The following is a 14,579-nucleotide window of genomic DNA, read 5'->3' on the forward strand; positions in this document are numbered from 1 at the left end:
TCTTTATTCAAATGTTCATTTATGAAGTTAAGACCTCACTGAAATTGAATCTGCGGTCAGAATTGATGGTTCTTTTTCTAACCTCAAAAAAACGGGTCAATTAAGGTCAGATATCACGAATTTTCAAAAAATAACACATTCCCGCCAAATTTGGTATACGGGGGGTTTTCGAGGTCGCTGATCACGGATCGGAGGTCAATTTTGCAAAATTCAAGACGGCGGATTCAAGATGGCCGACCAAATTTTCAAAAAATAACACATTCGCGCCAAATTTGATATAAAGGGGTTTTCGTGGTCGCTGATCATGAATTCGAAGTTAATTTTTGCAAAATTCAAGATGGCGGATCCAAGATGGCCGACCAAATTTTCAAAAAATAACACATTCGCGCCAAATTTGATATACCTACGGGGGTTTTCGGGGTCACTGATTACGAACCCGAGATCAGATTTCAAAAATTCGTTTTTAAAAATTTAATCAATTACCTATGTATGTACTTTATGGGGGTAGGCAGAAAACCCATGAATAGATCTTTTACAGAAAAAAAAAATATATATATAACCGAAAAAAATAAGGTTAAAACATGATTGGACTCAGGTTATAAAGTAAACAAAACTATTACAAAATGAATTTCGCAATTCTAACCTCGAATTCGTAATCAGCTCCCCGAAAACCCGCGTATAAAAAATTTGGCGCGAATCTGTTATTCTTTGAAAATTTGGTCGGCCATCTTGGATCCGCCATCTTGAATTTTGCAGAATTGACCTCGGATCCGTGATCAGCGACCCCGAAAACCCCCATATACCAAATTCGTGAATCTGACCTTAATTAACCCGTTTTTTTTTTTTTTTGAGGTTAGAAAGAGAACCATCAATTCTGACCCCGGATTCACGTCACAGAAAAAAAATTGCTTGTATTTTTCCTAGCACTTTTTCGTGAATTTTTGACATTTTATACCTGTTTTTTGAGGTTAGGAAATTCCTGTGACGTGATAGCTCAATTCTGACACCGTGATCAGGAGGCAAAAGTACTACGGATAACATATGTCGCATGAAAAGTACAGACAACTTTTTTTTGCATGGTTGTGATTATTTACTGGTATCATAGTTTCAGTTTTTTCTGTTTATTTAGATATTTTTCCATCTAAGAACAAAATATTTTAAAATAAAACCTTACGCTAACTCTTCATTTGGGTTTTCTAAAGTACTATCCGACATCATCCGTTATTGCTTCATCACTGTTTTTACAATTTTTATTTTCCTAATCGCAACCGAACGCAAATATTTGTACATACCGACAAGTGTGCTCCTCAAAAACCTCTCTAAATCCTAAATTATCAACTGCGCTAACCCGCGGAGGCCTGTAATTGTTTGTCATTCCCGACGCCATGACCCAAGGGTTATAAAAAAAAATCATGTTTGCTCTTTAACGGCCCATCCCGATTATGTCACGCTTGTTTTGAACCGCCCTTAAATCAGATAAATTGGTAATAAATTCCGAATAATTAAAAGGAGGAATTTAAATGATTTGAATTGGAAGTCAAGAGTGCTCGGGCGCGAACAAATAGGTTCAAGTGGGTCGTTTGGTGGCGCGTATGTGTGCTTTCGCGCAGGGGCGTACCTGGGATGAATTGGTGAGGGGCTAAAACCAATATTAAGGACTCGCCGAAGCTTTTCCTCTGATATTATGCGCACAAATTCAGTAGGCCTTGCAAACCTCATTCGAATAATGCACACCTCGTACTAAGCATGCACAGTAATGGCTGAGACTGTTCTATTAAATACAATCAAACAAAAATTTTCTTATTTTTTACTTTCAATTATTACATTGAATTTGAAATCCTCTTTAAATGAAAACAAATTAGTTTCAAGTAAAAATTTTCTCCTATTGTGAAAATTGGAAAATTTGGGATTCATGTTAAATGTAAACGTTTGAACATTATTTTAAAAATGGAAAACGAACCAATGCGTAGAATTTAATCGTTAAACCCCCTGTACCTACAAAAAGGATATTATCATTTTTTCACGTAAGTAGTCTCCCACCGCATACAAATTCCATTGCTATTGCCACACGTTGTATTTTTTTTCTCGTAATGCTGCACGAATTTAAAAATTAACCCTATTATAATAAGTAATCTCGTTAAAATAACAAATAACACAATTTCCTGGGCTTTGTCCGCAGTCAGCCACGGTTTCCATCTCCATTTCATCCCACGCGGTATGATTTATTCCTCCCAGGGCTAATTGGACGTAGAGAACGTGCTCGTGAGGTTCGTTCTAAAAACTAACGGGGTGGGTCACTGGAAACGAAAACCTTATACAAGTTTATGTAGTAACGTTTATGTTTAAAACAGTATCGGTCTTAGGTGGCCATGAATCATGTATCTATCTAAGTTAATCATCCTGTAAATGGACAAAATTCGAATAATTCGGAATAAATGTTAGAAATGCGTTAAAAAGGCATCTGTAAAGTTAGCATTTTTACGATAATTGTTGAGTTTTTTTAAGCGAAATATAATGACACAAGTGAAGATTATTTGAAGTAAAGTTAAGGATTAAATAATTATTATATTAATTTTGAACAACTTTTTCTCTTATGACATTTTCATTTTTTGGACGCCCCGTACATTATTTCTGAAAAAATGCCACAAACACTAAATGCTCCCATAACATTGGAGATAGAGACCCTACAAGGAAACAATTAAATTAACTAATTAAAAGTTTACCTTTGTTAATATTCATTTTTTAAGCCAATATCGAAAATGTCGGGAAGCCTTAGCGTGTTTTCGACAGATCGTTACCGTCGACCGATTGAATTATTATTGTTTTTCACGCAAGGATACCGAAAGTGTTAAAAAATCATTATATTTAAGCTTATTAATTACCTAATTTATTTTCTTTCCAAACCAGATACGATCGGCTCCAAGAAAAAAAGCAACATCGAAACATTAACCATAAATTACGGTTGTAAAACTTTATTTTTAGCGGAACAGTCGGTGGTCCCTTCACATAAATTGATTAATCCAATAAAAAGCCTAAAGGATGAATAACACGGGTCAATTAAATCGTAATATTATAATTAGTAGATTTCTAATCTAACCAATGTTGTCATAAATTAGACACGGTGCCGAAAAACCGTTCCTGGACCCAGAAGCGTAGAAACAACTAAATAAATTAAATACACCTACAGTCGTGGACAACAAAATGTTTCCAGCATAGCTAAATTATTCGTTGATTGTCTCATCTGTGTCGTAGTGATGAAAACTGAGAGGTTCGTCGGCTGATTGTACCGATGAATAATGTTAATTATTTACTAGATATTGCGGGTGCAATTCAATGCTGATCGGGGCATTAATACGCAGAGCAGTTGTTCTCCACGAAATTTTAAAATTCTCCAATCTGAAACGTTTAAAGGAAAAGTAAAAAAATGCTAAAGGTCTGTTTAAAACAACAACTGGTTTAAGCTGTCAACTTTTTTCTGTCCACAACTGTATATGGATATTTTATGTATTCTTTTGAGATCTGGAAAGAAAATATAAGCAGTTAGCTTAACTGCTTAAAAATGCTTGTATAGAAATAATTAATAACACAGCCACACACAAAAAAAAAGTTGGGTATACTTTTTATGCGACATATATTTTTCGTAGTAATTTGGCCTCCTGAACACGAATTCAGAACACGGGGTCAGAATTGGCCCATCACGTCACAATTTTTTCCTAACCTCGAAAAACTAGTGAAAATTGATGAAAATTTACTGGGAAAATTTGGAAAAAAATTTATTTCCACATCAAATAGTACATTTTTATGTAAAAGACTCTGCTGAATTCAAATCCACTGTCAGAATTGAGCTAGAACGTGTGTTTTTTTTTCTAACCTCAAAAAACCGAGCAGGAATCGCTATTTTCAAATTCTGAGCGGATTTTGACCAGATTTTGTATAAAGGGGTTTTTTGGGTCGCTGATTACGAATATGAATTCACATTGTAAAAATTCAAGATGGCTGATCCAATATGGCGGGTGTACTTTTTTGAAATCCACCGATTTCAGTAAAATTTGGCATCATAAGGATTGCTGGTTGATCTCACCTTCATTAATCACACATCTGGAGCCAGATTTTCATAAATCAAGGTAAAAGATTCCACTCCGTCTAAAAATGTGACTTCGCTTAAAAAAATGACTTAAGGACTCTACACATGTAATGATGTGTAGTGTGATGTGCTTGTTTCCATGGGACAAGACAAAAAAGTTTCTACTTTATTCTTTCATTTATTTAGTCGTGCATGGGCTTATGGTTTTCCAATCAGATTTTTTTAACTACTATGCAGTTTTCCTATGGCATTTAGATGCTTTTATTTCTTAATAATTTTAAAGTTCAAGGAAAAGGACACATTACTGCCACACAGCACATCACTGCATCTGCTTATGCCTTCAATCTAAAAATGTGACTTTGCCGAAAAAATGCCGCCTACTCGGCCTAAAATTATGACTCTGCCTACAAATTTTACCTTGATTTATGAAAATCTGGCTCCAGATGTGTGATTAATGAAGGTGAGATCAACCAGCAATCCTTATGATGCCAAATTTTACTGAAATCGGTGGATTTCAAAAAAGTACACCCGCCATATTGGATCAGCCATCTTGAATTTTTACAATGTGAATTCATATTCGTAATCAGCGACCCAAAAAACCCCTTTATACAAAATCTGGTCAAAATCCGCTCAGAATTTGAAAATAGCGATTCCTGCTCGGTTTTTTGAGGTTAGAAAAAAAACCACACGTTCTAGCTCAATTCTGACAGTGGATTTGAATTCAGCAGAGTCTTTTACATAAAAATGTACTATTTGATGTGGAAATAAATTTTTTTCCAAATTTTCCCAGTAAATTTTCATCAATTTTCACTATTTTTCACAAGTTTTTTGAGGTTAGGAAAAAATTGTGACGTGATGGGCCAATTCTGACCCCAGATTCGTGTTCAGGAGGCCAAATTACTACGAAAAATATATCTCGCATAAAAAGTATACCCAACTTTTTTTTTGTGTGTGGCTGTGAATTAATTGTAATTCTAATGATAAAAGAATTAAATTTAAAGAAAATTTTGCCTCTGCAGCCAATGTTTTTTAACGGGATCGTTAATTGCCCTTTATTATCATTTCTTTCACTCACGTTTCCAGCGATATTTCGTTTTTAACAAACATTCCGGCCAATTTCAGTTTTTTACCGTACGAGAGCGGAAGCGAAGTCGAAATTGGGTATTATTGCGCACTACAAAGATAAAGGCTCGTTAAATTCAATAAAGATATATGTCGAGAAGTTCTCCAAAGTCGTATTTTATTGAAACACTCGAATGTCCTCGTACAGGTGTTAGTTGTGAAGTACCTGTGCCTACTATTTTCATTCCATTGACAATGGAAGATCCTCTTCATGTTTTCATTAATTTATTTCTCAAGAACGACGCTGTCTATTGTCTATTGTATAGCCCGTCGGAATTAGCATAAGCCATTTAATTCAAATGATGTTCCCGTGGGACACCTGCGTCTCGAAACTGTTTTTTTTTTGTGTGGTTGAACAAATATTTGCCAATTGTTCGTCTTCTGTGGGTCAAAAGGTCTATGGTCTTTTTCTTTTTCTCGTGTTCAATGACGCAGCTCATTGCCTGGAAATCATTTTTATTCCACTGAATGAAAGCATGTGTGTATGAGATATTATTCCGATATTGAATAGTTACATCAATATTTCGCTATCTATTTGTCTTTCTGGTTTCAATGGACACTAATACGGCTTTCTCATTGTACTGAAATTACAGGTATTCTATTGCAAAGGATATTTGGAAAGGTAAAAGCTATCTTTCTTTATCTAAATGGCTTTGGCTTCTAATGTAAATATAATCTAAAATCGATGTCATAGGCATCCAGTGATTTGTACATTTTCTTTTTGTTTCGCTGCTACACCTACAACCACAGTCGTTACTGTGGTTGTAGGTTCTCGTTAGAACAACAACAACAACAACAACAACAACAACAACAACAACAACAACAACAACAACAACAACAACAACAACAGCAGCAGCAGCAGCAGCAACAACAACTACAACAACAAAACAACAGCAGCAACAACAACAACAACAACAACAACAACAACAGCCAATAACAACAGCAACAACGACAACAACAAAAACACCAACAACAATAACAACAACAACAACAACAACAACAGCGATACCGACACTGACAACGACAATAACAACAACAACACGAGCCATCTGACATTGAAAATTACAGGCCTATAGTTTTGCTGTCTAGTTTTTGTAAATTATTTAAAAAAATTTGTCACAATCGCATTTCCAGTTTCATAGATAAACAAAAATCGCTAGCCAGTCGTCAACGTGGCTCTAGGTCGCACCCTTGCAAAACTCCACTAGGTGTTCCTCAGGGGAGTGTTTTATCTCCGTTATTGTTCATACTTTTTATGAACGATTTGGAGTAGCATATAACCGTTGAAGGAATAAATTAATAATTGAAAAAGTACATAGTACAAAGCTTTTAGGACTTTTCATTGATGAGCAACTTACCTGGTCGTCTCATATTGAACATCATGCAAGGAAATTAAATACAGCCTATTATGAGATCAGAAATCTGAGGAATGTAATGAGTAGCTTTTAAATGTTTACTTTGCATTGGCGTATTCCCATTTCAAATACTGGGGGATTAGTTCAGAATTTGATAGTTTTTTTATGCCAAAAAAAAATGTATGTATATATATTTGATCATTATCTGTTCTGCTTTAAAAGCAAATAGCAGGAGTAAAATTTTGTTCCCATACCTCCTCGACTTTCTGTTGTCCTGATACAAAAAATTAAAATTTAAGTTCTACAAAAGCCAGAAGGAAACTTGTTATCTCCTCGACATTCTGTTATCCTGGTACAAAAAATGAAATTTTAAATGCTACAAATGCCAGAAGAAAAATTTTGTTCCCATACCTCCTCGACTTTCTGTTATCCTGATACAAAAAATGAAAGTTTAAGTTCTACAAAAGCCAGAAGAAAAATTTTTATCTCGACTTTCTGTTATCCTGATACAAAATGTGTAAATTTAAATGTATTTAAAAGCAAATATCAGGAGTAAAATTTTGTTCCCATACCTCCTCGACTTTCTGTTATCCTGATACAAAAAATGTAAATTTAAGTTCTACAAAAGCCAGCAGAAAAATTTTATCTCCTCGACTTTCGGTTATCCTGATACAAAATGTGTAAATTTAAGTGTATTTAAAAGCAAATATCAGGAGTAAAAGTTTTTTCCCATACCTCCTCGACATTCTGTTATCCTGATACAAAAAAATGAAAATTTAAATTCTACAAAAGTCAGAAAAAAATTTTGTCCACATACCTCATCGACTTTCTGTTATCCTCATACAAAAACTTAAAATTTAAGTTTTACAAAAGCCAGAAAAAAAAATAGTCCACATACCACCTCGACTTTCTGTTATCCTGATACAAATTGTGTAAATTTAAGTGTATTTAAAAGCAAATATCAGGAATAAAAGTTTTTTCCCACACCTCCTCGACATTCTGTTATCCTGATACAAAAAAATGAAAATTAAAGTACTACAAAAGTCAGAAAAAAATTTTGTCCACATACCTCATCGACTTTCTGTTATCCTGATACAAAATGTGTAAATTTAAATGTATCTAAAAGTAAACATCAGGAGTAAAATTTTATGCATCAGCAAATTTTGGTCTAATACCTCAATTTTGTGATGAAATTTGTTAAAAGTATCGGGAGAACTATTTCGATCGCATGTTACAACTTTCCGACCCTGATTCAAAATGAGAATCACCAATACTTCTCAAAGTTATTACACACTAGATTGCAGGTATTAAAGAAAACACTATATTTAAAAAAGAATTATATTTACTTTCTTGATTATAATTTGACAGTTGCTTATCTTTAACAATAACAAAATAACGCTTATAAATATCCACTTCACAATAAAATTAAATATACTAAAATTAAATTGTTTCTGCGCGATTGGGACTCAGAGTAGAGTGGAGTTCAAGGTTTCTTCCATTACTTTCAGCTTGTTGAGGTTCTTTTCCTTCTGATCTTTATTATGCTTGTGTTCATGTTTGTGTTATGCTTGTGTTTCTTCCTTAACCTAAAAAAAAATAATAATTTAATATTCTTGCGTTAATTTCTTCCTCCTAAACAAAAATATTTAAAAGTACAACAGATGTAACAGTACATTTTAAATCGAATATTGGAGGAGGCAAATTAGAAACCTTTTTGGTTTCAAAACATTTAAATTTTCTAAAAAGTTTCGGTGTCATAAGGTGGGGAGATACAATTAGACAGTTCGAAAAAAAGCATTTTTCAAGATTTTTTTCCCGTTATGTTGCTCTGACGTGTACATATATAGGATGTTTCGATTATTATAGCCATTTGATTCGTTCAAGTTGTATTTTATCTAGAACTGTATGTAAAGGATGATTTCGTACAAAACCAGTAATAATACCGGCAGTAGTACCAGTAGTACCAGTGCCTCTTTTCTATTTCCAGTGGTACCAGTGCCGCTTTTCTGTATCCTCTTTTTCTAATAATTCTAATTCTAATTTTATTCCTTTCATTATAATTTTTTGTTTTTTGAGGCCTACTGATACTACTAGTACTACTACTACTACTGGTACTACCAGTAATAACAACGGCAGCACTGCTAGTGCCTCTTTTCTATTCTCTTTTTGTAATTTTATTCCTTTCAATATAATTTGTTTGTTTTTTTGTGGCCTGCTGGTACTACTGGTACTACAACTACCTGTAATGATAGTTAGTAATAGCAGTAGTACCAGTACCTCTTTACTACTACTACTACTGCTGCTCTACTACTACTAGTACTACTACTACTACTACTACATAAACTCCCTTTGTTCACCCTGTTTGGCCGGCTTCTCAATTAATGTCAATTTCGCGATCTTCGGGATTTCAGGAAATATTGATACCCTGTATAATGTATGTAATAATTTCTCTGTTATTGTAATGATGGAAGCGACTCTTGCGCCTCAAGAAATGCCTCGCCGTCGAGCAATTAGCGTTCGTTTCCATAAGCCAGAATGAAAGTTGCGAACAAAACAAACGGCTGCGAAAACAAAAGCGACACAGTCATTGTTCCCCGTTTTCTCCGCTTCTCCTGCAATTTACACAGAACAACGAAGGTGCGGTATTCGGGCTTTAATGGAATAAAAATCAATAAACAGGCAGGTCGCGTGACAAACCTAATAATAAATGAACTAGAAACGGCGGGGTTCCCCCTCCTACGGCGCTGCGTGGAGAAAAAACGACGGACAATTATTGTTTTAATATAGCCAGACATTGTAGTACACCGTGGGCACGGGCGCCGCTCGGGGGGCAAGAGAGGCAGGCCCCCTCCATAGAATTGCGTATAGATAGCTCTAGAGACGGCCAATTCACTTTGTTTTGAGGCTCCCTGTATACGCGGTTTTTTGTTCTTAGTAAAATAATTTATTCTGATGTTAAGTTAGGTTATCTTTTTACGGGAAAATGATTCCTGTTTGACCCACATCCCCCATACTCGTAGTATAGTGAATTGAATGTCCGTAGACATTAACAAGGACACAACAGTAAATGAGATACTTTAAATTTTAATTTTTTAAGCTATTTGTTTAGATAATCCCATTATTATATTATTAATTACACAATATACAAATTTAAAGCATATAACCAATCTTCATTTACTGAAAAAGTGTATGTGCTCTAATTTAGAGTAGTCGGTTCATAGCAAGTTATAAAAACCCGCTCACAATTATTTTAATGCTACAATAATGCTCGGTATTTTGCTCGGTAGGAATAATGTACATACTGAAAGTTATATTCGTCCATATTAGATAATGGCATCTTTCCCGTAATGCATACTAAAGTAATACAAACTGTAATGGCTCTATTAAGCTATTATGCGACTGCGAGGTATATTATTAGGCTGAGGCGAAGTTCATATCGACTTGTTTAGGTATAGTGAGGATTATCACTAATGGCCAACTAAAATCCACTATAAAAAATACCTAAAGATATATTTTAAATGCTCTAAATTTTGGTTATTATAATTATAATACTGTTGGAAATTAATAAAAACAAGATTTTTGACGCGACGCGATAATAGCTAAGTTTTTTAAAATATGTTTAAATATTTTACCATAAGAAATAAAAAGTGTATCTTAATTTTTGTAACAACTTCATTCGAAATAAATTATTATACAGCAAATTATATACCATCTATCGATTCCACACAGCAACTCATGTATTTTATTCGAAATTGCCGCTGTCGCAAATTTACAGAAAACTGTTGTGCGTTTTGTTCAAAATATCGCAGTACTGTGTGTGCCTCACTTTCGAAGATATCTGGCCTCGTCCCCCAACAAAAGCAGCAGATACGCCGTTGAAAAAGTCTCGAATAAAACATAATATAAAATAATGGTTCCTAGAAGTAGAAACATTAACCTAATATATGTTTTCCGAGCCCCATACGATCTCTCTCCCCTGGATATGTTCCGCATATTTCAGAGTGGTAACGACGCCATCCTTGAAAGCTCGGCGTGAATCACAAAAAAGTTTTCGCCAATAACAGCAAAGCGATGTGCTTCTAAAAATGTTTCTATCATAAGTTTAACGTCGCGCGAATTTTCGTTAAACTAACATGTATCTATGATTTGCCATAATTACGGCTGTTTGATTGACTCACAAGACTGAAAGTCGTATGTGAAATTCAAAAACAATTATAATAATAGGTACCATACGAATTATTGGAAAGAAGATTTCACAACACGAGGCAGTAAATGAAATGTACTTTTAGCAGGATATTTACTGCTTCAATAAATAATTTAACTGTTTTATAAGTAAATTTATATGCATATATCGGGAAATTTGGTTCTAAACTACACCATACATTATTTTTATCTGTGTTTGATTACATGTTTCCAGATTCGTAACAAATCTGTTGTTTTGTTAATGATTTTATTACACATTATTCAGTAAAATGATGTCGTTAATAATGCTAATCGGGTATATTTACAACAGTTATTTGGAAATATCGCCTGTATCAATGTTGGCTTGATAACTGTTTAATATGCGATGATGGGGTACGTCAACCATTCATTTTACCGATGGCGTAGTTACATTTTAATAATGTAGTAAAATCTTGACCCGTATCTTTCTTATATTTGGCGGACAATCATGACATCTATTATCTGGAAGTTCAACTAATATAAAAGTCAATGTAAGAAGTTTATTAGTGCTTGCATAGTTCGCATTAACTTGCATTGTGGAATAGAATTCGCTACATTTTTATTTGACACGAACACCTCATTGCTTCTACTTTTGAGAAAGAAACAGGGTTTGTAATTTATCCACCGAATTTATTACGTGGAAAAATTATCATCTGGCCATAAGGCACGTAGTTGATTGCTGTCAAAGATACACATAATTTATTGCCCTAAAATTTGCATGTCATTTTGGCGCACAGATCGACCCTACAAATTAGTCATTCCTAAACCCACTATGACCTTGAGAAGGGAACGTGACACGTGACACGGTGACACACAAAACTAAGCTACTTCCCTTTCCTTGGATAAATTGTATGACATAAATGATAAAATGTACGTCAAATAAGCTCCAAAAAAAATCCTCTTATAATAATCCCGATCAGTTTAAAGTTGTATTAATCGGACAGAAACAACGCCATCTGTTGTTTTCAAAACCATAGACAAATATAAATCGCAAATAAAACATTTCCAGTTTCAATTAAAATTCAGAAACAGTTGAAAATATTCTTTTCATTTTCATAATGGAGTCACTAAGAAACTTAACAGGAGCTTTGAGCGGTGTTCATTATTTTTTAATATTCACATTTCGCTCGGGTTATCGCATGACGCGTCCTATCTGAACTGCGAATGTAACAGCAGCTTACCTTTCTCCTACAACGACGTAAGCGTCCGCAGGAGGTATTGAAATGGCAGGGGTGTTATCACCCCTCGTTACTAACCCATGCGAGAGGCTTCTAATTTCATGAGGTCACGCAAGGCGCCGTCTATTTGGCGCCCCTGTGGGGCCTTGGTGTGTTTCTTTTTAACATTTTTACAAGGCGTGCGAAACACGTCAGCTTATAGTCCATGCTCTGAATGAACTCCTAACTAACATATTTTCGATTAATTTATGCGGAAATAAATGCTTAAGTGTTTACTTACGCCTAATAATTTCAATGACAACAAAATCCATTATTGTTTATAACAATTTATTACCAACAACGGTCACATATTACTTTTTTTAATTTAAATATCTGCTTTAAATAAACAAAGGTATGATTTCCTGAAAAGTTTACTAATGCTTTTATTTATAGAGATCTGATAAGAACGGAAATATGAAAGCAGAATACATTTCCATAAATATATATGATTATTTTGCATGATTTGCAGCGTTGTTTGTATTGAATTTATAAAGCTTGGTAAATGTTCGAGATTAACAATCGCCGTACAAATAAATTTAATGTTAATCACAATTTTTTCGAAATTTCAACATCCACAGTTTTAGTGAACGTACTGTACTACCAAAAGTTGTAATCCATGGAATCATACTATAGGACCAGGCCGTGTTCTTTAATTCAACATTTTGGATTCAAATGTGATTGGTCAATTTAAAAAATTCTAATCTCTGATTGGCGCCACAGAATCCAGCATTCCCAAATGATAAATAAATGAACACGACTTTACTTGTGACGTAATTCATTATCAGTTTCAGTATGTAAACATAACCCAACTTCTTGAAATCTGATTTTACATATTATTTGATTGCTTTTAGCGTATGGAATTTTCAATGGCAACAATTTTTGCAGGTTCTTGCTGGAAACGTGAATCCATATCTGGAGTCCAAAAATCAGTTGGACCCTCCGCTATGGGCGAGCAAAATCCGATTCTACCCGTACAGCTATCACAAGAGAACAGTCTGCATGAGAGTGGAGCTATATGGATGTCGATGGACAGATGGGATAGTCAGTTACACTATGCCTCAAGGGGACAAGAGGGGTTCGAACTGGGAATTTTATGATTTCGGGTAGGTGCCTGTTCCAATGATTTTAATTATCATTCATCGTTTACTATGCTTTATAGATACGATGGCCACTGGGACGGTACTGAACTAAAAAACGGCCTAGGCCAACTTATCGATGGTAAATTTGGCCACGACGATTTCAAGACGGACTTCTACGACGTCCAAACCTGGGTGGGATGGAAGAACGACACTAGACACAACAAGCCTATCGAGATCAAGTTCGAATTCGATAAAGTACGCGAATTCTCCTCTGTACATATTTTCTGTAATAATCAGTTCACCAAAGACGTACAAGTATTTTCCATGGCCAAAGTCATGTTCAGCATCGGCGGCAAGCGCTTCAACAAGGGCGAACCGATCACCTACGAGTACATCGAAGACAGAATCTTCGAGACGGCTAGAAACATTACTATCAAACTGCACCATAGAGTAGGACGCTTCGTTAAGCTTCAGTTCTTTTTCGCTTCAAAGTGGATGCTGATAAGCGAGATTTCCTTCGATTCGGTTGTGGCGCACGGAAATTTCACCGTCGAGCCCGAACCTACGAGCGTTCCACAGGTCAAGTCGCATAATGGCGACAGACACGATCATAAAATTGAAATTCCAGTGCCGAACGACATCAACGAGCCTGCAGTTATAGCGATCATACTTATAGGTAAAAAAAATGCGTTATTTGTATGTATAAGTCAACTTGTACGGTGCGTTTTAGGTTTGACTCTTGTGATACTTCTCCTAGGTGCTATTATATTGATAATATACCGCTTCCGGAACAGGAAATTCTTCCGGAGCCCCAACTCCTCAAATATAGGTTTCCCCAGCAATACTCTGCCCCACCTCCAACCGGAATCCGTTTACGGTAAGTTTACGCCGAGTCAATAGCATATTTACTGATACGGTCTCTTTCTAGGAATGAGCGAGAAAGGGAGTTCCATCGAAGCTTACGGCGTCACGGAAATCGACGATTACAGGAGGAGCCACGGCACGATTAAGTCCAGCCTGAGGTCCACGTTGCCGCTCCCCCAGCCGTGCGACATGTCGGAGAACAACGAATATCAGGAGCCATATCAAGCCATGCGGTACGCGCCCTACTACAGCTACAGTTCCGTTGTAATGGAGATGCAGGACGTGATGCCAAACAGTATTAAGAAGTACCCGTTTCCGCAAGGTAGGTATTGATTTTTTTTTGTTTTTTGCCCATTTGACACTACGATTCACAGACTAAACGCAGTGCTTTGAAGAAATCGTAACAATATTTCAAATCTAACCGAACGTCTTGAGATTTTTCCTCGTGACGTTTCACGTTTTTATTTTAAGATGCGTATGACTATGCGGTGCCCGAGGCCGGCACTCTGCCGCTGTTGTCGGTGTCGGAGCAGAACACGTTACCGATCGCCCGCAGCAGGATGAGCAGCGTATCCTCGAAGGGACCAAGGATATCGTTGCGGAGTACTCACAGCGAAGGGAGAGAAGGGAAAAGAGT

General features: G+C 35.7%; 1 protein-coding gene across 1 annotated transcript in view; it reads left to right on the plus strand.

The window, feature by feature from the left end:
• The window catches only part of LOC108906543 (epithelial discoidin domain-containing receptor 1-like), a 36,941-nt gene that overhangs the window by 19,118 nt on the left and 3,244 nt on the right, over window positions 1-14,579 (plus strand). The window contains exons 5-9 of the mRNA XM_018709853.1: window positions 12,885-13,102; window positions 13,159-13,754; window positions 13,809-13,955; window positions 14,007-14,264; window positions 14,414-14,577. Of these exons, the coding sequence (XP_018565369.1) occupies window positions 12,885-13,102; window positions 13,159-13,754; window positions 13,809-13,955; window positions 14,007-14,264; window positions 14,414-14,577 (1,383 nt within the window). The remainder of the gene's footprint in view (window positions 1-12,884; window positions 13,103-13,158; window positions 13,755-13,808; window positions 13,956-14,006; window positions 14,265-14,413; window positions 14,578-14,579) is intronic.

The sequence above is a fragment of the Anoplophora glabripennis genome, unplaced genomic scaffold (assembly GCF_000390285.2).
Source record: "Anoplophora glabripennis isolate ALB-LARVAE unplaced genomic scaffold, Agla_2.0 scaffold116, whole genome shotgun sequence".
Taxonomy (NCBI): domain Eukaryota; kingdom Metazoa; phylum Arthropoda; class Insecta; order Coleoptera; family Cerambycidae; genus Anoplophora; species Anoplophora glabripennis.